Raw genomic sequence first — 24,104 nt, forward strand, 5'->3', positions numbered from 1 at the left:
ACTGCTCTAGTTGAAAGGTCACAGATACGTCACAATAGAGATTACTAGTACTCGTATAATGGCAATGCATAAATCATCGGACTTGCATTTAGTACATGTATGTGCACACAATAATGGTGTGTGAATGTACATGTGATTTACGTGCACCGTGCCGTACCGCGATATATTATGCAATTGCCATTGTTTTTGTGTACCACCAGGGATTCCCTGATTCAGTGATTGTGTGTGCGGCGGCAACCCACGTGCAGCATGGAGTGATGCATCTATACATCTCTATGGAGTGATGAGTCATTAATATGACGTACCAGAATGACATTGCAATACGTCATAGTAATGTCTTATCCACCATAGGCGGCGAAGCGGGGGGGGGGGGGGGGGGTGGCGGCGGGGGACAGGTTCTCCCCTTAATTTGAGGTGGATGGTTTCCCCTAAATTTTAGTTGATAATCTGTTTTAGTTGATCATTTTTTTTTTCTGCTTGTCAATTCTATTTCTTGCGTTCCCCCCTAAAGTCAGGGTGACCCCCCTTAAAATGTTTCTGGTCCCCCCTAAAATTTTTGTTGATAACCTTTTTTTTTGCTTGTCAATTTGTTTTACCTGTTTTCATCACAAAATTTCAGGTGGACCACTAAATTTTGTTACTTCCACCGCAAATGGTTACCACACGCCAGATCAATTTCCTCATCTCAGTCTTTACTTGACGTAATAAAATGTTCGAAAGGGGAACACAGGGCTAAAAATAATTTTTAAATAAATAGGGTAAGATTCACCAAGCAAGGGCTGGAAATCTCATGAAAATCTGATAAGTTATTGAATTTTTAAGATTATTGATATTTTGTGAAAATAATTTGCACGTCGTCATCAATATTCATTAGGCCGATTATGTCAGATCCCCACTCGCCTTTTTCTTATGATATTACATATAAAATGTGCAGGAGTATGGTTTGTCTCCTGCGGCCTTGCAGCAAAGAGTATCAAATGTATTAAATCTGTTGTCTGTTTTTGTTTTCATTCTTGGTGGACAAATTGAACATAATATCATAATATACGAAATAAATTGGGATATTTCATGTGACACGAACACTTTGCTCATGATTGAATATTGATGAAGACAGTAAAGAATTGTTTCACTGAAATCTTATGCATGCTGTAACCTTGATATTCATTGTCGAATTCTAATAATTTCGACTTCTGATTCATATTTTTCATCTCTTCAATTAGAATTATTTTTCACATATAGAGTTTCCTTCCGACTTCATAACGATCATGATTGCGGATTTCATTTATTCCCCCCCCTCAACCCACATGCATATAAGTCTTACGTTATTTATCATCATTGTCAACCACCATCGAACACGCGTCACGCACTATGTCATTTTTTTTAAAGGGCAATTTCATAAAATGTACGTTCAACCCTCTACATTTGGGATATTCATGAAATTTTCTATCTCTATGATTTTGGGTTCTTTTGACAGTCTGTAACGCTGTCAACTGACCATGACTTGGCCATTATATTAAGTGATGTAAGACTTTAGAAAAATGGGGGTCGAATGTACAAAGAGCTTGATCATTTTATGGAATTGCCCATTATTAAAACCATCATGCAATCATAACCATACACACCCAATCGTACATCATCGCCTTGAGTTCATTTATCACAAAGGCCAATCATCATCGTTAATCCATTTCATCACTTAGGGGGAAAAAAGAAAAAGTCATTAAAACCGTGCATTGTGGAAAGAAATGTAGCATTGATTTTCTTGACTTTTTTTCTCTGTTAGTATATTCATCACACGGAATGTCATAAAACCATAAACATCCACATCCACACTTCATTCCATGCGGCAAATCATCTCCATCAAAACACACTTCATCATGATGCATTATGTTTCCCATCATTTTAGATGCAAAATTCAAGATGAAAATATAACTTTATTCTACTTTTCTTTATTTCAGATTTATTAGGAAATGATCAGGGGTTTCGATCGTCGGACCTAAGAAATGAGAATCAGCGAGAACTCAAAATAACACACGTATATAGAGCTTGTATTTCTGTTTTCTTGTCAACTGTTCAAGTCATCTTTATTCTAAAATCGAGTTGACATATATATGCTGTTTCATTTCATGATGTTAACTCACAAAATGACGAAATATAATACCAAGTGAGATATTATAAACCGTTCACAATTGTAAAAATTATGTCCACAAGGTTTTTATGAAGAATCTGTAGATAATATACGACTGAGAGTAACTGCCTCAATATTTTGTCAACTTTCAATTAGGGAAACATTGAACACATGAACTACCATACGCATTATTCTTTGCATGAAAATTGCTGTATTATTTGGAAGTTCAGCTAAATATTAAGCATAATTTGGGACATGACGTGGTTATTATAAATAGGCCTTTCAAGCCACTTGCTTAATATCTCTCATTGTATTGTGTTTTCTGTATCCCCAATTATTAATTTTCATAACATTGAGCTCCCCATGAAATTGGCGGCATCACAGATCGATCACCGCAAGGGGCTTACAGAGTGTATAGTTTATATACCTTTCATACCGTTATGACTCTATATACATTCATATAGACTCCTTATCACGGAGTATATAATTATCGTGTTATAATGAGCCGAGGCAATAATAGGTTATATGAAAAACAGTATCCCTACCCGACTGCTCTACCTTATTTTGTTAACATATATACATATATATTTACACAGGTATTGATTCATTTACAAAAGTCAATACATTTATAGAATAAACTCGTCGTTCTATAAGAGTAAAAGTTCAGTTCAATATGTGCATAATTCACGCAATTGATTACTTCGTAATTACTGCGTAAGGGCCTATACTCCCAATTGAGAATGTTCAAAATGTATAATTATATTTGCCAAGAGCTTGCTTCATTACTGCTGTATTGTATAATAAATAACAAAAAGAGCTCCAGTGTTGACAGTCTTCGGTTTATACTTATACCGCGTTGACCTTCCACCACAAGATAACAACTTGCTGAACTCAAAAGGTAAGTCCACTCTTCATGCTCTTTATTTTTGAGCGTCTGTTCAACTATAATTATAGCTCTCATATGGCTGCATGAATTGTGTTTACACTAAATTCATATTTACAAATAAAGCGTTCACACGTGGGTTCATGATGATCATTACGTCAAAGGTCATCTATTGGTCAACATATCATGTTGTAAATATGCAATATCAGGCGAGACCACAGACCCGTGAACGACCATGTTCATGAATGCATGTTTATAGCAGAACAAAAAGATCAGTCACTATTTTCTCCTTCCGGAAAAATAAATGTAATTGAGCACTCATTGCAACTCGATATTCAATACTAGTATATAGGAATATGTTATAATAACTACATAGTTATGTTCCTTTTTATAATTCCATGTATTGCAATCAAGTATACATTGTAACTCGATTTATGCAGCCATAAAGCTATATTCATATATGTGTGTGTGTGTATATATATATATATATATATATATATATATCACTTGCTGTTTTCTTGCATTTATTAAAATAAGCTCATTCTGGCAATTATACCTTATATAATTCGATTTATATAGGCCCAACTAAACTTTCTCAAAAATTCGCACATCTCCTTTCCAATAATCTTCCAGCAATGCTCCCTCCCATGTATTTTCTTCGTCATCGCTTTCATCATTTAAACTCTCGTATTCCACCTTGCAAGATTTATCTACACCATAGCCATCTTCTGCCTCAACTACATAACCGGTAAACCATACCTTTGCGTTGTCTACTTCCCATTTGTGTCTTATCTTATACCCTACTAATTCTCTTGCTGATATATCTTTAACATACATATCCCCACTGTTCAAGTCTTCAACTACATCATTTTTGGGATACGAGTATACAGTTTGTGTATTGGACAAATAGACAAAATTCATCGACTCATTGTTTTTACTGAGGACGAATGCGGAGTACCAATTTTCTCCTTCATCATCTTCTGTTAAATGTTGAACAATTTTACCAACTAAATCATTGTACTCCACGTGTCGGCCTCTTTTTACTCTTTTTCTTGACTTGTTTTCTATCTCAGATCTCTTCCTTTTCATTTCTTCTTTGAACTGGTATACCCTCTCCTCTGGTGCGAGCAGGATTTCCTCTACTTCGTTGTCATCCTTGTCAATTTCTTGAGTTCTTTCTCTGCTCCTTCTCACGACTGAAATCAGCTGTTCCTTTAACTCCTCCCAAGTCTTCACTCTACCCCTTTCTGTGAAATTGAAGATACCTTCTGTGTTTTTCTCTCCGAACACATATCGTCTAGCTTTCAATTGTACTTTCAGCATTTCCAATTTAATGTCATTGTTCTTCCTAGCGAGTCCTTGATCTATTTCATCTTCTGACATCCATATACCACCACATACATTTCTGACTTCCTCATATATATTTTCCTTTCTTACTGTTTCCTTTTCTTCTTTTTGGACCTTGCTATCTCTCCTTTCTCTTACCTTTTTCTCCCTTTCTTCCCAAATTTGCTTCGCCCTCTGACAATATTCCTTTCTTTGCTTGACAACATGCTTTCTAGCTATACTCATGTACTCCGCCCTTTTCTCTTCTTCCAATTCTCTGACCCATTGGTTTGTATTGTTCTTAGTGTACATTATAATGCTTTCCACTGCATAAATACTCGCCCTTGGCTTCTCTCTCATTTTTCTATCCATCATTCCGAAATCTCTTTCAACGGACACATTTGTCTTAGGTACCCCACTAACTTCGTTTTCATTAACATCACTATAATGAGAAGAAATGTGCTCCCCAAGAAGCCTACTCGTAATCATGACATAACTACTGAATATAAGTTCGAGAACTTGTTTTGTAACTGCATCGTCTCCTGTGAGAAGTGATTCATATACTTCATCTCTTTGAACTGGTATATCGTGGAATAACACGGCTGTGCCGTCCAGTAATGGCGATGAGTCGACTGCCCATTCTTCAAATTTTGACAACATGATCTTGTATCTTTCGTCCATTGTCGTTATTTTCTCATTACCCTCCAACACTCGCCACAATGGGGCTGTTACAAACTTATTTACGAGGCCTAAAGCCCTACAACCAGTTAAAAACTGGGGAACATTTATATCTGAGTCTACTGCTTTAATTAATAAGTTGTCTTCCCTATGATCTGCAAAGAAATCCTGTAAATCGTGTCTTAAATAATAAACACCTCCTCCATTGTGAAATAAAATATTAAATCTATTACCCTTAAAGGGAGCTAACGGAATTAACGTTTTGCCCCTTTCCTTCAGAAATGCTCGGAAATGTACGGGCTTCCCTGATTTTTCACATCCTCTGTCTTGAATCGATTTACACACCGTTCTTACTAACCGTACTACACCACCTTCTCCACCTTTTGGCGCCACTCCAACCTTCTGTGCCCCTACCTGTTCCCCATTAAATATCATATCTTCCCACACTTTCAACGTTTGCCCCGCCTGATCTGCCAATCCGACTATAAAATGTAATCCGCAAAAGTAATTATTCATTTTTGAAAGTGATTCCCTTTCCAGGTCTGATAATTGTGCCCACTCTCTAACAACTGCTGGCAATATCTCTCTCCTATAATTTTGTAGTAGTTCATTGAATTTCTTCTGTACTATGTGCCTATCACTGATTGTGTTTTTTATTCTTTTAATTACATTATTTATCTTACTTCCATCATTAGTAACCAAACATACATCTTCTATTACCGTCTTCATTGTTTCTAACATTTCCTCCGCTGTACCTCCAACCCCTGCTCTGACGCCTAATACCAAACACTCCCCACTACTTAAATGAATATCATACGCCCCATAGTGATGACCATACTTGGTCGTACCATCTCCTCCAACTGTCATATCAACCTCCTTCTCATCTAAGATTTTATTTGCCGCTTGTATTAAACTGAGCGCTCTGGCTTCCATATACATAGCAGATCAAAAATCCTTCTTTGGTACAGACTTAATATTTACATTACAGAGCCCTTCTAGTACAGTTTTCACAACCTCACCACCTTTCCTTGTACTAACACCCATTGAACAAACTAATTCTTGTACTACTGAACGAACTTCATCACTGTATCTCCCTCCTTCCTTTAACTCAACAACGTGCGAATCTGCCTTCAATCTTTCTTCTAATTTGTTGATCTTATCAGTCATTTTTTCCATTTTCTTTTTCATTCGATTGTTTTCTTTTCTAAGCATGTAATTAATCTTGTTCTTCGCTTTCAAATAACTTCGGCTCTGTTGCCTTCGTCTTACTAAGTCACTGTCTCTTCTCACAATCTTTTTAAGCATGAATATTCTATTCTCAAGGCTAGTGATTACTTTCCTTTTTTTGCACAATTCTATGTTCAATCTTATGATGGTTTCTTTTCTAACTTTCATCGCATTCAACATCCTATCATTCCGCTTCTTTATATTCCTATTTTTAGCACATGCCTTTACAAACCTTACGCTGCATGCATCTATTTTTTCTTCAAGTTTTTCAATTTTTTTCTTCAACCTTAAAACTAAGCCTGAGTCGAATCGATTTTAAAATCGGTGTTCGATCGATGTCATCGAACACCGGTGCAGATTTTGCAAAATCGGTGCATCGAAAAAAAAAAAAAAAAATACGTCGGCCGGCCGATTCGTTTGGTTTACACAATCAATCATCAAAATATCAGTAATGTCCAACTTTACTACTACTTACTTGATTTCTAATATTGCCCCCAAAATGAAACCGAATGAGTAATTATGATGCTATTCACCATTAATTTGAAGTTTATTTCGATCATAGTTCGAGTCTTACTCGTCTGCTCGTGCCGAGATAATTTATGCACGATGAATTCATGAATGGAAGTCATGCCATCGATCGTGCATGCGCAGTACTGTTCTTTAATCAAACCAGAAAATGGCCGGAAATTGACGCGATCAACGTAAAATAAATCTTGCTTTCATGAACAATATTAAAATCATGACCATAGAACATTATTTAATCGTAATATTTAACAATAATTTGCATATGATAATCATTAATATGAATTTAGATCTTGATGTGAAACGTTTGTATTTCGTTTCAATTTTTAATGGCGGACATCTCATGACGATCGACTTGACTTCTTGAGTCGAGCTAGTGCACTTGTCTAAAAAAAATAATCATCACGTCAGGATTGATTCTCGAACATTGTCTACATGCAAAAACTCTGTTCAAGTTCGTAATATCACCATATAATATCATTTTACATGACAAAACAGAGAAAATTGCGTTTGATATTTTTTCCCATCAATTTGAAGCTAGTTTGTGCCCTACTTTGGGCTCTGATTTCATGAATGGGAAAATATGTCATACGTCATCAAACACGCATGCGCATTGTGCTTATTCTCTCGGAGAAGAGCTTGGAGGAGACGTCCAGAGATGGAACAATAGAAATAATCCCAGTATTATTTCTTCCATATGAACATAACATACTTTGCTGACATCGTCAATATTCTTAGTATGACCATAAAATCTTGTTAAATCGTAATAATTTAGATGAATTTAGGGCTCGATTCGAAACATTCCTATTTATTTTGATCGCATGCTCAATTGCATCTAAAAAACTGGATTGTCATTATCAGGATTAATTCTCGAACATCGTCATAACTCATATTCCACAATCTTTCCTCACAATCGTTATATCAGCATTGAATAGCAATTCAAATGACCATCCAGAGAAAATTACGTATTTATTCCCATAAATTTATTTGGAGCTCATTTTGGATCCAACTACACAATCTCAGGCAAGTTACAGCGCTCTCCGTTGATTGCAATTGTTTGCTGGCGCTGACGTCAAGCACGCCTGTCGTTTCGGGAGAGTGAGTGTACGGAGCTGCGGACGGGGCTGGTGAATGGACTGCGAATGCTAGTTGACCGAAAATCATTCGGATCGACTCTGCGTGATTCATGTCTTTATTATTGTTTCATTTTAAACTTATATGTTGTCATCTGCAAATATCATTGTTGAAGATATTTTGGGAAGAATTCTGCTTTGGTCCCCGCCTTTTTTGTGTGTTTTGTGATCATGGAAAATACAAACGAACTTTGCTCTGTCATCTGCTTGTGCAACGCTCACCCGGCCAACGCCAGCGCATACCATCAGTGCGTAGTGCATATGCAAAGCGCATCGCATCGACGCAAAAACAAGACTAAATTTTCCCCGCCTTCAATATTCGATGCATCGATGTTCGATCGAATTAGAGCTGTCGAACACCGGTTTTCAAAATAATCGATATGACTCAGGCTTACTTAAAACAACTTTCTTCATATATGATGCATCTACTTTAAATCCACTTCTCTGACGAGGTCTAACACAGTTCCGTCTACACTGACGGCACACCCTTGAATTGGTACTCTTTCTGAATTCTATTCTGATATTTTTTTTCTGTTTCTTTTTCATTTCTTTTCTAGCGAACACAAACACATCATCCATTATACCTTCATTCTTGTTTACTCTTTTCTTGTTTCTTACACTATCACACAAACTTCTTATCTTTTTGTACAAATTCTGATTTGAGATTAGCGTCGTATCTACATCAAAAAAACCTTCTAATAGAACCTTAAATTGTCCAGTCGTCATATCTCTCTTTCTTCCCCATGAAAATAATTCTCTGACAGCACCGTTTGTGAGACCCTCCCATCCAATCTTTTCCCTATTATATTCCCCACACAACACGGCCTGTACATCTTCCTCGTAAATTCCCAAACGATTACAAAATGACCCTATTTCTGACAATGTTTTGAACTCCGTAGTTTTTTCATTACCCCTCCCCTGATTACATTTTTTTTCGGCCTTTCTTTTCAAATTACCCAGATGGACGTGATGGTATTTATTGTTTGGAAACATATTTACATACGACAGCAGACAGTGCTGCCGTGACTCATCGCGAGGTCTTTGCTGCTCGGCATCATAATCGAAAAAATGCTTGATGTCTCGATATCGGAGACAGAGATCATCTTTATTGGGCCTACAGTTGTAACATGAGGTTGCGAATGAACGTGAATCCGACATGGTATGATGGAGCAATATACTGGCAAGTCAATTTTTTTTGCAAGATTAAACTTAATCTATACAAAATTTGAGACCAAACCTATTATTGACTTGCAGTTGCACGAACGGCCGGATATGTGGACTTGCGGAAGTATGAGGGCTTTGAGGCTGAGTAACGGGCTGGTACTCGGGTGCGTAGACGAAGAACGCGGGAGGAGAAAACCGGAGAAGCACAGCCACAGAATATCAAAGAAAGGGATGATATATCACGAAATATTGATGATCCGAGTAGCAAAGACCTCGCGAATCGCAATTACATCACACTCGATGTACAAATCAGTGGATGCTTGAAGAACAACACACTCGATAAAAAGAGTGAAATTGACAAAAATATAGAGCAGTCGGGTAGGGAAATCCTCTACACAAAACATGCACAAATTATATGAACATAAAATCAACGTTTACACATCGTCAATGAATGCACACACAACAACAACACAACCGCGTGGTATTTCTCATCATAGCCAACGTACATGTTCCACCTCTACACACAAACATTCACACACCAAGTCGTAGTCATGCGGACTCCACATTCACTCATGTGTTTTCAAACTCGCGCGCTTGTGCTCACGTGGACGGCTTGCCGCGAATTTGCATATGATGCAAATTAATTTGGGATTTACGCGCTCTACGTATGGCTTCGTTGTCAAGAAAATAGACGCGTACGCCCCGCCTCTAGATTTCGCTTGTCTGCACAAGGGTATTTTCAAATTGATTTTGCATTGTGATCTCGTGTAATCAGCTCAAAACTGAGTGCACCATCGAAATCAGCGATCCCGGAAATGCTTAAGTCCAGCTGGACAAGTTTGTAGCAACCTCGATCGCTGTGCTGTCGAAAGGGTAAGCAGCAATTTCGTATTATCTTCACTTCATGATATAAGAGAAAACTTGTCCTTAGAAGCATATTATAGGAAATTTAATTCCCTTTCGAACCATATCATTTTTGTTTTTAAAAAATGATCAGATCACAATTTTCTGAGCTTTCAAAGGGGACCTTGTATTCAAAAAGTGTGTGCCACTTTCGCTTCAGTACGCGACGCGCATTGCCGTGCGTGTATTAGGTATGGGCAAAGAGCTCCCGCAGCTATCGCTGAGGCTATCGTTTGATCGTCCAGACACCCTACTCAATGGCCATATGTTTATGTACTTAAGATTGGATAAAACGGGGAAGTGAATTTGCGCGACAGCCGAGGTAAGTCACTGTTTTTGTTCCTTTTAACTTCATTTTTCTCAGTTTTTTGGCAATTGATGCCAAGAGGGAATATAAATTTGCACTCTGGTCACTATAATTTTCGAAATTTTTATTCATTAAAGACAAAAACTGAAAAGCCCCGACGGGGGGATTTTGCATTGCAAGTCCCCTAATGGTGGCTGCACGATAGCGAGCCGTCTGTGTACGAGGAGAAATAAAAAAAATGTTAAAAAACTCCTCGAAACAGACGGCTGCCAGCTGTCTAAGGTCACACTAGCCTACCATTACAAGAAACAAATTCGATCCATACACAAATATGAATACACTGGACTGAACACAAGCAAAATCGTAAATTACTCACCGCTAAACTTGGATTTGACTTGGTAATATACACTACGGATGGATAAAATTGCTTCTTCTGAACATATGCATTTCCAAGGACAGCAGCTGTAAGCGCGAAGCTGGTAACTGTTAGCATAATTCCCCTCATCTTGAATTTTATTAATGATCCCGGCTGCGAAATGTTTTTATTTCGTCTCTCCGCATATCGCGTAACAATATCTGTGTGTCGTTTCTTCAACTCGTAAGTATACAACTCGTGAACTCACGAGCCTAAACTCGGAATCCCACCAAAACAGCTCGGTACAAAATTTACCTAGGATGGATGCCGCTAGCGAAACTTTTGTTTTGGGAAAATGGATAATGACATGACCCAAATTCAAATATAATGACCATGATAATAATTTAAATTTTACATACATAAAAAAGTTTTGCAGGGTTTTTATTTTCAGTCAAAAGCGCCAATTTGGGCTTGTCAGAGTGGGTGGTCTTTGTGGTCGAATTAAAAAGATACCGAGATTTATCACTATTGAGTTGTATGAAATCACTCTGTTAAAGCTACGTGTACAAAATGTAGCAACTGATCTGGAGCTGGAGCAGAGAAAAAAGCCGAGGCGCGCCTACCTAATTTCTAGGACATAGATGTATTAGTAGGTACTAGTTCTCTAAGGAATCAAATCAACAGTCCAGAGATTGACTGATTTATTGGTAAACAAATAAAGTAAATGAAAAGGTGAATAAATAAAATAAATGTAAAAATGAATTCAACAAATAAATAAAAGATTTTCAACTCGATAAAAGATCTCCAACTCGATACGCTGGAAAGAAGAAGGGAAAAGAGCAGACTGACAATGTTGTACAAAATCCAGAATAATAATGTTGATATAAACAAAGAGGAATACATTAACTTGATTTCGACAAGGGAGACGAGAAATAATAGTGGTACTCGCATAGCAGTGCCATTTGCCCGGACAGAAACTTACAAAAACTCATTCTTTCCAAGAACTATCAGAGCTTGGAATGACTTGACCCTATAAAAAACAAAACATCAGTAGAAAGTTTTAGAGCAACACTCTCACCCAAACGTGAGCAGCACGCTGGCGATTTGCAGTCTACTGCCCTGCCGGTGCAAACTTCAGAAGGATAGATAGATAGATATAACGATAGATAGATAGATAGAGATAGAACGATAGATAGATAGAGATAGAAAGATAGATGAGATAGACAGATAGATGGATGAATGGATCGATAAATAGATAGATAACTGTTTTATATCATACTTTTATAGATAGATAGATAGATAGAGAAAGAGAAACGGATAGATAAATAGATAGATAGGTAGATAGATAAGTAGAAAGATAGATAGATAGAGAAAGATAGTTAGATAGACAAGTAGAAAGATAGATAAGAAGATAGATAGATAGATAGAGAGAGAGAGAGAAACGGATAGATAAATAGATAGATAGATAAGTAGAAAGATAGATAGATAAAGATAAATAGTAGTTAGATAGATAAGTAGAAAGATAGATAGATAGATAGATAAGTAGATAGATAGATAGATAGATAGATAAATAGATAGATAGAGAAAGAGAAACGGATAGATAAATAGATAGATAGATAAGTAGAAACTCGGATAGATAGATAGATAGAGAAAGATAGATAGATAGGTAGAAAGAAAGATAGATAGATAGAACGATAGATAGATAGAGATAGAAAGATAGATAGATAGACAGATAGATGGATGAATGGATCGATAAATAGATAGATAACTGTTTTATATCATACCTACATTATTTTATAGATAGATAGATAGATAGATAGAGAAAGAGATACGGATAGATAAATAGATAGATAGGTAGATAGATAAGTAGAAAGATAGATAGATAGAGAAAGATAGTTAGATAGACAAGTAGAAAGATAGATAAGAAGATAGATAGATAGATAGAGAGAGAGAGAGAAACGGATAGATAAATAGATAGATAGATAAGTAGAAAGATAGATAGATAGAGAAAGATGAATAATAGTTAGATAGATAAGTAGAAAGATAGATAGATAGATAGATAAGTAGATAGATAGATAGATAGATAGAGAAAGATAGTTAGATAGACAAGTAGAAAGATAGATAAGAAGATAGATAGATAGATAGAGAGAGAGAGAGAAACGGATAGATAAATAGATAGATAGATAAGTAGAAAGATAGATAGATAGAGAAAGATAAATAGTAGTTAGATAGATAAGTAGAAAGATAGATAGATAGATAAATAAGTAGAAAGATAGATAGATAGATAGAGAAAGATAGATAGATAAGTAGAAAGATAGATAGATATATAGATAGATAGATAGATATATAGGTATAAAGATAGATAGATAAATCTAGATAGATAGATTGATATAGATAGATAGATAGACATATATAGATGGATGGATGAATGGATCGATAAATAAATAGATAACTTATATCGTACCTACATTATTTTATATTGTTCGTATAATCAAAATTAATTTGAAAATGTCATTGTAATCATATCTGACTGTTGTATTTTATTCTGCTGAAAATGAAATAAACAGTACATACATACATACTGACATACTACACACATACATCCAGTTAAGGCACCGGCGTTCAAAGGTTGGGGTCCCGGGTTCGATTCCCGGCAGAGACATTTTTTCGGGATCACCAGTTTTTCCAAAGGGGTAGATAGCTCTGGGGAACCTTGATTTAAGCTTCGCCTATGGCATTGTTCTCTTCATCCATTTCTTTACAATATTTGAATAAAAAAGAGTTGCCAAAAGCTGTTGTACATGTATAACTTTACACATTTATATTCATATATATATATATATATATATATATATATATATATATATATATATATATATATATATGTATGTACATTTGTTTCTATCACTTACTTATATTTTTTTATTGAAATATATATCTTTCTAAACAGGGTCATTCTAGCTTTATCTAAATATAGTATGGCGCCAGCTGAAGTTAAAAACATATGTTGTCAAAAGGATGAAAAGTACTTTGAGTCCTTCTTTTTTATTAAAATTAAGGATGTGTTTCCGCTTGAAATCAAGCTATGCATTCGAAATTCTATATCTATACACAAAAAAAAAAGTAAGTCCCCCTAAATCAAATTGAGGTAACCTTTGAATGGAATTATTTTGAGATATGATATTTCGTAGGTAGTTTTCTACACTCATTAAGCAACTCCTGGGAAAAAATTAGATTGATCGGGTGAGTCATGCATGAATAATTAAAGATTGAATTAAAAATTACCATTTTTGAAAGTCACAAGAGTCGTTTTTAAGCTTGTGCAAATACAAAGTTGGGCAAAAGTTGTTTTTAGGTGAATTTTATGGTGTTAATGCTGTTTTACTATCCATCATTTAGCCACTCCACAATTTTGATATCGTATGTTCATGGTTGAGTGAGCCAAATATTGCAGGGGCCGCAGAAGCAGGGTGGGGGGGAGGGGCTGGGGGCCCTCACTTTTTTTCCAAAAGCATGTACAAAATAGTAAAATTGACCATACGATTGTGATTTTTTGCATGGTCGCCCCTCCCCCCACTCTTGGCTCAGCCCCTCCCCCACACTTTGAAAACCGTTCCGCGGCCCCTGTATTGTGACATATCATCAAAGGGGTTTTGGGTAGTATCCTTTACAACTTGTTAGGTCTTATCAAAATTTGAAAATGTTGGTGGCTACCCCGATTATAGGCCCCTCCCCCATTTTTAAATTCTGGATCCACCCCTGATTTGTCCATAAATTAAACTGATCATGAGAAATTGTTAGGAAAAGAATACATTTATGCAGTATAAAGAGTTTTCATTCCTAAGTTTTCGAATGTGCTCACTCAACCATGAAAATGTTAAAAGTTCGGAAAGTGTGTGGTGATAGAAATGATGGATGCTAAAAACAACAGCAATTAAAGTCACATTTGAAACTGAATTTACCCCGATTATTCAACTTATTAACCTTTAATATGAGACTGTGACATTGAAAATACCCATTTTCCTATTTTGAAGCGTGCTCACTCATCCATGAATAAACAAATTGATTTCATTTTTGCACAGAATTCTGCCCATAGGTTGGTTAACATTACTGCCAAATGACATTGCTAAAGACAGCCTTGAAAAAAAGTTCCACCATATTTAATAAGGGGTAACTTATTCTTAAACATTTGCACCCATAATGTACACAAGTCTATGAGAGAGGTAGTCAAAATTTTAACAAATATGTAATAAGGGTTTGTTTCATGGACAGTTTTTGTTACTTCTACCAACAGTTTTTTCATGAAACTTTGCACATTGCTTCAGAGTAACACTATCCAAAAGGCGCGCACACCAAAATAACAATTTGATACGGCACAGAGTGGGGCCAAGGCCTTGAACTTTCTTCCCATTTGCATAATTTTCTAATATTGTGTGCTCACTGATGCATTAAACATCGGGATTTTCATAAAAATCAAATCAAATGAACCATGCAAGGTTTGTGACAGATATCCATAGTTACAAATTACATTTTTTTCCAATAACGTAAAAACGAGCTAATTACATTCCTTATGTTCATTCAAGCGTGACTGTTTAATTAAACGCCTTTGAATCATTGAAGCATGTTAATTGCTCATGAATATAATGAAAAAATTGATAAAAGATCAGTTTCAGTTACCAAAATGACACAATACTTGCCTATGGTATTTGAAAATCGTATTTTTTGTTTTCAATAAATGTTCATTGAACCGTGAAACGATGAATATTGTTGAAGATGCTCTTCCCAAAAATAATTGTCATCATATTTGATCATTTTCATTGATGAAAATGTGTAAAAATTCCAATTATAGCAAATTTGGACTTGTGTTTATTCAACCGTGAAATCTAGCCAAAAAAGTTGTATCGTTTTTTAGAAAGTACCTTTTACAAGCCTTCTATTTTTCATGAGAATGTGGAATCAGTTCCTATAAAATGGAATTAAAGTCATGACATTTGGCTTGTGACTTTTGAAAAGTGACATTTTTGCCTTCCGACGGTGCTCACTGAAGCATGACGTAAAATACGTCCACAACATTTACTCAGAGGGTAGCTTATAAAATTTGCTACACGCTCATGTAAAAATGTATCAAAAAGTCGCATTGGTTCGGAAATTATTTATGTTTGTTCAAGGGGGGACTTACTTTTTTTGTTGTGTATAGATTAATACTTTAATACCATGTACTTTTTTTTAATAAGCTGATGTACAATTTTTGCCTCTTCTTCAATGTTGAGCTTTCATAATTTATTTTCTAATCTGTTTTTTCATGGCCATTGCATTCCTAATTCCTGTGTATTTCCTTTGTGTAAAGTGTTACTGGACTTCTGATCCTTGTTACCATTGATTATGAAACATCACTCTTAATATTTATTTATTTATTCATTTATTTATTTATTTATTCATTTATTTATTTATTTATTTATTTATTTATTCATGTATTTATTTATTTATTTATTTATTTATTTATTCATCTATTCATATATTTATTTATTCATTTCAGTTTAATTTACAAAGAGGCCATGCAATGATAAAAAGAACAGATACATATTTCAAAATGGACATATAAATGAGACACAATCATACAATAAAAATAACATTAGGAAACATATACATGTAAAGTAGAAAAAAGAAACACACACAAATACATTAATTGCTTCTTCCAAATGAATGGAAGCACTTGGTGAATCATTCTCCTTAAAATATTGACCATGTAACCCCCAAATCTGATTAGATCATTGTCACTCCTATATGCAAACTATGATCCATGTATGACAGAACAAGATATTTTCAAATATACAATGACCTCTCTCACATTGAACTTTGACCTCATGACCAAAAATTTATTTGTGTCTGCTCTAAATGAAAACATTAGGTAAATGGCTAAAAATTGTCATGGGAAAGAGTCATATGACCTCTGTGACCTTTGACCTAGTATACCAACCCCAAATCTGATTAGATCATTGTCACTCCTATATGCAAACTATGATCCATGTATGACAGAACAAGATATTTTCAAATATACAATGACCTCTCTCACATTGAACTTTGACCTCATGACCAAAAATTTATTTGTCTGCTCTAAATGAAAACATTAGGTAAATGGCTAAAAATTGTCATGGGAAAGAGTCATATGACCTCTGTGACCTTTGACCTAGTATACCAACCCCAAATCTGATTAGATCATTGTCACTCCTATATGCAAACTATGATCCATATATGACAGAACAAGATATTTTCAAATATACAATGACCTCTCTTACATTGAACTTTGACCTCATGACCAAAAATTTATTAGGGTCACATAACACAAATGTTACCAATTAGTGAATACCAATTAAGCACGCTGATTTTCAAGATTAATATTACATTGTAGTCAATGCAATCAATCAATAAAAAAATATCGGATTGCTAACCTTTGTGTTATGGGCCGCATGTCATTGTGACTCCTAAATGTATACTCCAACAAATTTTGAAAAAAAAATATCCATAATTTATCTTTAGATTTAATTCTTAGAAATAAACCCTGGATGGATTAAAAACCCTCCAATATGCCTCCAGCCACCATTGGCGGCGGAAGCCACAAATTTTAGGAGGGGACAACCCAAAAAATTTTGACAAGCAAAAAAAGCAAATTTAGGGGGGGACACGTCCCCCCTGTCCCCCCCGCTTCCGCCGCCTATGCCAGCCACCACACGTGATTGACAGAATCGTACAAGCTAACCTACTTTACAGAAAATGCATTTCGACATACATGTTATAGGAATTTGAACATAAACAAGTTTGTAGATGAAGAAATCATACCACTCGCACAAAAGGGACCATGACAACACATGTGCATGTTGATGAATTTGATTTATTGAATACCTAGGAAATATAGACCTTGTACACGAACTTCACCACTTTCATAAATATAATTCCATATCTTGATATAAACGTTCTTGATTATTTCATAATCATATAAAAATCACCCATCAATGATCTCTTCAATGAATACACAACAATGAATAAACACACATGACTCAGGCACTGCATTTCATTTCAGAATCTGTCCAAACCCCAAAAAATAGTTGAAATAAAACTACAACATTGTTAATATGTACTGCAGCTTCGCACAATAAGTTACATTCTGCGTTGCTAATAAAGTTTAACATCACTGTTGTACAAACATGAAATAAAAGTGCACTAAAAACTTCCCCTATACACAGAAATGAACAAGGCAACAGCAATTTTGTGTCTCGCCCACTTATGAAAATAACCAGAAATATGGTGATTTAGCGAGGGCACGCAACAGAATTGTATCAAAATTTCATTGTGAAATGATTGGGATGGAATACCACTTGTCATGAGAGCCTTGCACGTAAACTTTATTGTTGACCTGAAAATGACCTTTGACCTTACCATGTGACCTCCAACTGCAGCATAACATGCAGGTCCCCCAAGTCCATGTACCATCCAAGTTTGGTTGAAAAACACCTTACGGTTGCAGAGTTAGGTGTCATAAGAGAATCTTCAATGTAAACTTTAACGTTGACCTGAAAATGGCCTTTGACCTTACCATGTGACCTCCGACTGCAGCCTAATATGTAGGTCCCCCAAGTCAATCCAACATCCAAGTTTGGTTGAAAAACACCTTACGGTTGCAGAGTTAGGTGTCATAAGAGAGTCTTGCATGTAAACTTTAATGTTGACTTGAAAATGACCTTTGACCGCATCATGTGACCTCTGACTGCAGCAATAACATGCAGGTCCCCCAAGTTCATCTACCATCTAAGTTTGGTTGAAAAATGACTTATGGCTACGGAGTTAGGTGTCATAAGAGAGTCTTGCATGTAAACTTTAACGTTGACCTGAAAATGACCTTACCATGTGACCTCCGACTGCAGCATAACATGCAGGTCCCCCAAGTTCATCTACCATCCAAGTTTGGTTGAAAAGTGACCTACGGTTGCGGAGTTAGGTGTCATTAGACTGCAGCATAACATGCAGGTCCCCCAAGTTCATCTACCATCTAAGTTTGGTTGAAAAGTGACCTACGGTTGCGGAGTTAGGTGTCATTAGATTTGTGACAGACGGACGACATCTGGATACCTAAGTCTCGCCTTCACCTCTGGTGGGCGAGACAATAAATGATTACCAGTGCTAGGTAGAAAGGCATTAGTGATAGAGGCACACTCCGGCTAAATAAGGGCAAAACATTGTTATGCAACAAAGGATCACTAAACTTGTGTCCAATATAAAGAAAATTCTGCAAGCCTACATTGAGTGTCCTGCATCAATCTAATTCTTAATGTCCAATGTGACTATATACATGAATATTTAACAAGGGGAATTAAAAGTGCAGACAGATGCCTTTGTCATTATTTACTACTATTCCATCTGTTGGAGTAACATAAAACAGATTAAAGGGAAATTAAACATTTGGAACAAATAGGCTTGTGTCAAAACAGAAAAATCAAAGAATAAGAACAAAGAAAGTTTGAGAAAAATCGGACAAACAATGAGAAAGTTATGAGCATTGGAATATTGCAATCACCAATGCTATGGAGATCCTCCCATTGGCAATGCTGATGTGTGGAGTCACATGTGAAAAACTTTCCTTTTGATGGACTATAAAATACACTCCAAATGTCTCTAGCTTTTTCTTATGGTGATACAAACTTTTTATCCATGATGTATTCTTTTAAAATCTGTATTACATGCCCACCTAAAGAAAAAAACACATGATCTGATAGATGTGATAAAAGAGGCAATTTAAGTGAAATATATACAAAAGTAATGGGGAGAGTTGTTCACAAGTGACATCACACATCTTTGTCGCATTGCCAATTTGAGGATCTCAATAGCATTAGGGATCGCAATATTCAAATGCGCATAACTTTCTCATTATTTGTCTTGATTTTTCTCAAACTTTCGTTGATCTGTTTCTTTGATTTGTCTGTTTTCACACAAGCTATCTTGTTCCAAATGTTTCATTCTCCTTTAAAGTTTCATTTAATTTGCGAAATACTATTTTGATGCTAGGATTTAACAATGCTCATGATCGTGTGCATAAACACACAATTGTAGATCATTAGTATACCCAAGGTCATATTTTAGCTGTGTGACGGTGTTTATTGCACATATGTTGGAACAAACAGGAACCATACAATTACAATTCAAAAAAATGAAATTTGGCTTTAAAAAATGACAATGGATATCTAGTGTGGGAAAATTAAGAATGACTATGCAATCGATAACAGTCAATTTTGAATGACAGATTAGCAAACTTAGATGGCAAAATTTTGTAGTAATTCAAAATAGGTGCAAAATTTTATATGTGTACATACTTTCTATGATTAACTAATTTAACTATATTTGTAATCAAAGAAGAAAAATATAAATTACTGAAAGGACAGTACATATATTTCTAGCATGTTTCATTGACATATTGAGTGCATACAATAAATATTTCTTTGAAGGAGAAGAATATATTTTTTGTTACATACCAACACAATGTGTTAATTGGCTTATAGAAATATAAAATGCTATTTGCAGAATATATCAACTTAACAATAAAAAATGTGCATGTTAATGACATAAATAATACAAAGGATAACATAAAAGTACATAAAAACTACCTACAAATGCTTGGAAAAATGAACGTGAAAGGTTAAATCAAGTCAATATAAAACATATATTCAAGCACCTATAAAACAAAAGCATTAAGAGATTACAAAATTACACTTCTGCAAATACCCTTGAAGGTGGGTGAAGGACATTGTCATGATTTTGGCACTTGAAAAACAAATGGTCTCCCACATATCCACACACCAGTATATATTAGATAGTGATTAAGATAAATTACATGTATTTGGCATTTTAAGACAATTCCATGCATGAAGAATGAAAAGAGAAGTGGATATGACAGTAATCACCATAATGTATAAATTAGATGGATCAAAGTGGGTGAGATTGTTTAAAGACGTTCCACATTTATGTCTGTGCGCATCATGATCTGGGCATATTTTACACTCTGCGCGCTGACGTCACAATAGATGAACTGGGCCCATTGCAGAAAGAGTTGCAATCAAACGTAACTTCAAAAATCATGCGCAACTTCACTTTCAACCAATCAACAGTGCGCATTTGGGACTTGTGATTGATTTTTTGACTTGCGTTTAAACACAACTCTTTCTGCAACAGACCCCTGGTGATTAATCAGCTGTAGGTATGGGCTGATTTTTCTCATTATCTGCACTCAGTCTAACTGCAGATCTGATGTGTTATTTTGTGAAGCTTAAAAAATTGAATTATTCTGTGGACCATTTTTTCAATACCTCTACAATTTTATAAAACTTTACTTTGCAGAGCTGCAAAGTATGACGATTATGACTGTGAGTTTGAATAAATAATTTGGAATTTTTCCTTACATAGGTACAAATCATTTGGCTTGTTTTTGTATTTTAAAAAGCACATTTGCCCTAATAAAAGTGCTAATAGTTAGAAAACAAGCAAATGAACCCATATTTTTGAATGTTTGCACCTCTTAGGTATACCTTCCTCTACAACTATGCAAAGTTTGGTTAAGATGACATGAGTTTTGAATAAAGGGCAACATTTTTTGTACGTCTCTAATTTCACATTTTTTAGATTGGGTTTTTGTTATCTTTTGCACCATTTTTAAGAACTGATAGTGCTGTTAGACTTCAAAGAGCAAACAAATAGCAATATAAATAGATTCTCCATCTTAATGATAAAATTATTAACTACATTGCGAAATTTGAAGAAATTTTCATCGATTTTGAGTAATAGAGGTTTAAACTCAGTAGTGATCTTGTGAGATCTAAAAGGGCAAAAATTATTTTGAATGCGCATTTCTTAAGAACATCTATTTGGGTGAACTTTGAAGCTCTATAGCAAAAAATCAAGCACATCAACCCATTCTAATTTTTGCATATTTGGAATATTCAGGTGCTAAAATATCTATGTGCAAAGTTTGGTGAAAATGACATGTATTTCACCATAACTGTGGAACGTCCTTGAATGTAACAATATTAACAGTAACGGTATTAAAAATAATACTTAAAGGAGATGACTTGAAAAAAAAATGCATTGATGGCTAAAAATAAGGAAAAAATCACAAATCACATTATTTATAAAAAAAAGGAACCCTAATGACTAAATGCAAACATTTCAGTTTTAGTAGCTTCCAAGGGTCATTCACATTAACTTTGTACAATGACGAAACATAACCAGTGTTCATTAGATAAATTATCAAGCGATACTCATCATTTATGTGCTACTAATCTTCATCAATATATTGGTATTAATCATCTGTTGGTTATAACAGATTCATATGCTGTGTGTTCATCACACATGTAAATTTGGATGATATCAGGATTTCAATAAATCATCAAAACAGCGTGAGGCTTGGGGCTCCTGTAATGATTCTAAAACCCCCACAAAAATGCAAAACGATCCATTTCTTCTATGATTGTAGTCAGTGGAAATGAATTTTCTCATATTGGTGCCCTTGAGAATATCACTACGGCAAGACATCCAATCAAGATGTCCAATCTTGTGCCTCATCGATGCACTGATTAATAAAATATTCTCTTGACGAGATAAAAGAGTTTGGCAGTTCATGGAGCATAACGCCACAGTCACAGCAACTAAGGTGACTCAAATTAAATGGTATGTCATTGGATACGATGTTACAGCTTCCGTCTGAACGGACTCGGTTTCATTGATGTGGCTGTGTCATAGGTCTAACACTTTACATTATAAAAAAAGCATCAATTGGCAACTCAAGGAGCACAATGATGCAGTCTTACCAGCGAAACCAACTCCAAACCAATCGCTGGTATGTCATTGGAAATGACCGAACAGCTTCCATCAATCAGGACTTTGTTTTGCCAGTGTGACTGTCCCCTAAGTGTGAAACCATCTCTAGTCTCGATGAAGAATTTGTACATCTTTGAGCGTGGAGGCGGCAGACTGTAACACAAAGGCAACGACCGACATGTGCTGTTTTAAGGCTTCCCAATCCTTGCTGACATCTCCGTCCGGGTTGTTGATGTCGAACATGAGATCTACAATGCCCGGGAATGCATCACCTTTGTAGGCATCCTTGCTGCTAGGGGCAAACACAACATGCCTGCATGGAGGGAGAAACAGTAGAAATTAAATAGGGGAATGATGACAAGAATGTTAGGAATCATGATATCAAACCACCCTATCAAAATACAACCATCAACACTAATGCACTTGCTAAACTACTATCAGTAGACTCAGTCTAAGTCAACCTTCCATAAATTGAATGTTTGCCCATAGCATTTTTTTCATATGAGAATATGCAGATGTGTAGTTTACATCTTCTCAGTCAAATTTGTCCTGGTGGAACAGAATTTTGCGGTCCCAAAACATTCGGCTTAAGCATATTCAAATAATCTCTGGAAATTATCTTTATTGCAGTATGAAAATTTAACAGTAACCATAGGCAACTTATAGACGTGTCATCTTGGTCCTACCTTTGAAGGTTCCTCCCTGGTAAACCAAGTGGATCAATGAAAGCACGCTCAAACTGGAGAAGCTGATCATTGACACGGCGTATGGCAAAGGGACTATGAAATGAAAGAAACAAAATAGCTTGCTCATTAATTTTATTAAGAATTAAGAGGGGAATCCAACCCAAATAAAAACTTGTTTTTATAAGAAAAAGAAAAATCAGACAAGTTGATAGGTGAAAGTTTGAACAATATTGGACAAATAATAAAGAAAGTTATCAATTTCTAAAAGTTGTAAATATCGGTAATCACTATACCTATGGAGACTTCAAATTGGCCACTTATGTGATGTCATAGTGATGTAAGGCAAGGACTACTCTTCCATGTACTTCAATACATATTATGGCTAAAATGTTATTTTCCCAAAAAGTTTTATTTCAAAATGTATTTTTCTTTCATGAGGACATTAAACAATATACTCAGAGCTGCCAAGTTGTATTTTGCATTTTCAGTATTCTTATCCCCAAAAATCAGTATTTTGACAAAAAAATCTGTATTTTTACCATGAGATAAATATGCATGCATAATGGCAAAGTTCGATCACTTCTTACATTATTTTGTGCCCCACACCGTCGCACACGAGACCGAAAGCTTCAGTCTAGATATTTTGGTTGTTCCGCTGAACTGCGTTGGCTCACTCACCAATACATAGACTGAAGAATTTGGAGGCCCGTACGTACAAACAACGTATTAGCAGTAACGTTAGATCTAACATTCGACGGAAACCTGATTTTTTCCGATCGTTTTTTGCACATAATATCATAAAATGTCACAATATGAAAAAGAAATTGCATCCATATTTACGGAAAAATGTATTAAAATTCAGAAATATCGTACCTTAGACCGCAGTTACCGCTAATTCGTTTCAAATTATGATCGAAACATCGTCATCTTCGATCC

The 24,104-nt window shown here is 35.5% G+C and overlaps 3 protein-coding genes across 6 annotated transcripts in view; all 3 read right to left on the reverse strand.

Moving 5' to 3' along the window:
- Window positions 1-10,872, reverse strand: part of LOC121418218 (E3 ubiquitin-protein ligase synoviolin A-like) — a 50,032-nt gene extending 39,160 nt beyond the window's left edge. For both annotated transcript variants that reach the window (XM_041611956.1, XM_041611955.1), the window contains exon 1: window positions 10,645-10,872. In XM_041611956.1, the coding sequence (XP_041467890.1) occupies window positions 10,645-10,773 (129 nt within the window). In that variant the 5' untranslated portion in view covers window positions 10,774-10,872. The remainder of the gene's footprint in view (window positions 1-10,644) is intronic.
- Window positions 5,849-10,214, reverse strand: LOC121418219. Its single transcript, XM_041611957.1, has 2 exons — window positions 8,296-10,214; window positions 5,849-6,532 (listed from the first exon to the last, which is right to left on the reverse strand). Exons 1-2 carry the CDS (start codon window positions 9,050-9,052, stop codon window positions 5,958-5,960), a joined length of 1,332 nt encoding a protein of 443 aa, XP_041467891.1. The 5' UTR covers window positions 9,053-10,214; the 3' UTR covers window positions 5,849-5,957.
- A 10,025-nt stretch (window positions 10,873-20,897) lies between the features above and the next one.
- Window positions 20,898-24,104, reverse strand: part of LOC121418220 (N-acetylated-alpha-linked acidic dipeptidase 2-like) — a 34,247-nt gene continuing 31,040 nt past the window's right edge. For all 3 annotated transcript variants that reach the window (XM_041611960.1, XM_041611958.1, XM_041611959.1), the window contains exons 17-18: window positions 23,169-23,261; window positions 20,898-22,795 (exon numbers count right to left, since the gene is read on the reverse strand). In XM_041611960.1, coding sequence (XP_041467894.1) covers window positions 22,588-22,795; window positions 23,169-23,261 — 301 coding nt within the window. In that variant the 3' untranslated portion in view covers window positions 20,898-22,587. The remainder of the gene's footprint in view (window positions 22,796-23,168; window positions 23,262-24,104) is intronic.

This window comes from Lytechinus variegatus, chromosome 7, assembly GCF_018143015.1.
Source record: "Lytechinus variegatus isolate NC3 chromosome 7, Lvar_3.0, whole genome shotgun sequence".
Lineage (NCBI taxonomy): Eukaryota > Metazoa > Echinodermata > Echinoidea > Temnopleuroida > Toxopneustidae > Lytechinus > Lytechinus variegatus.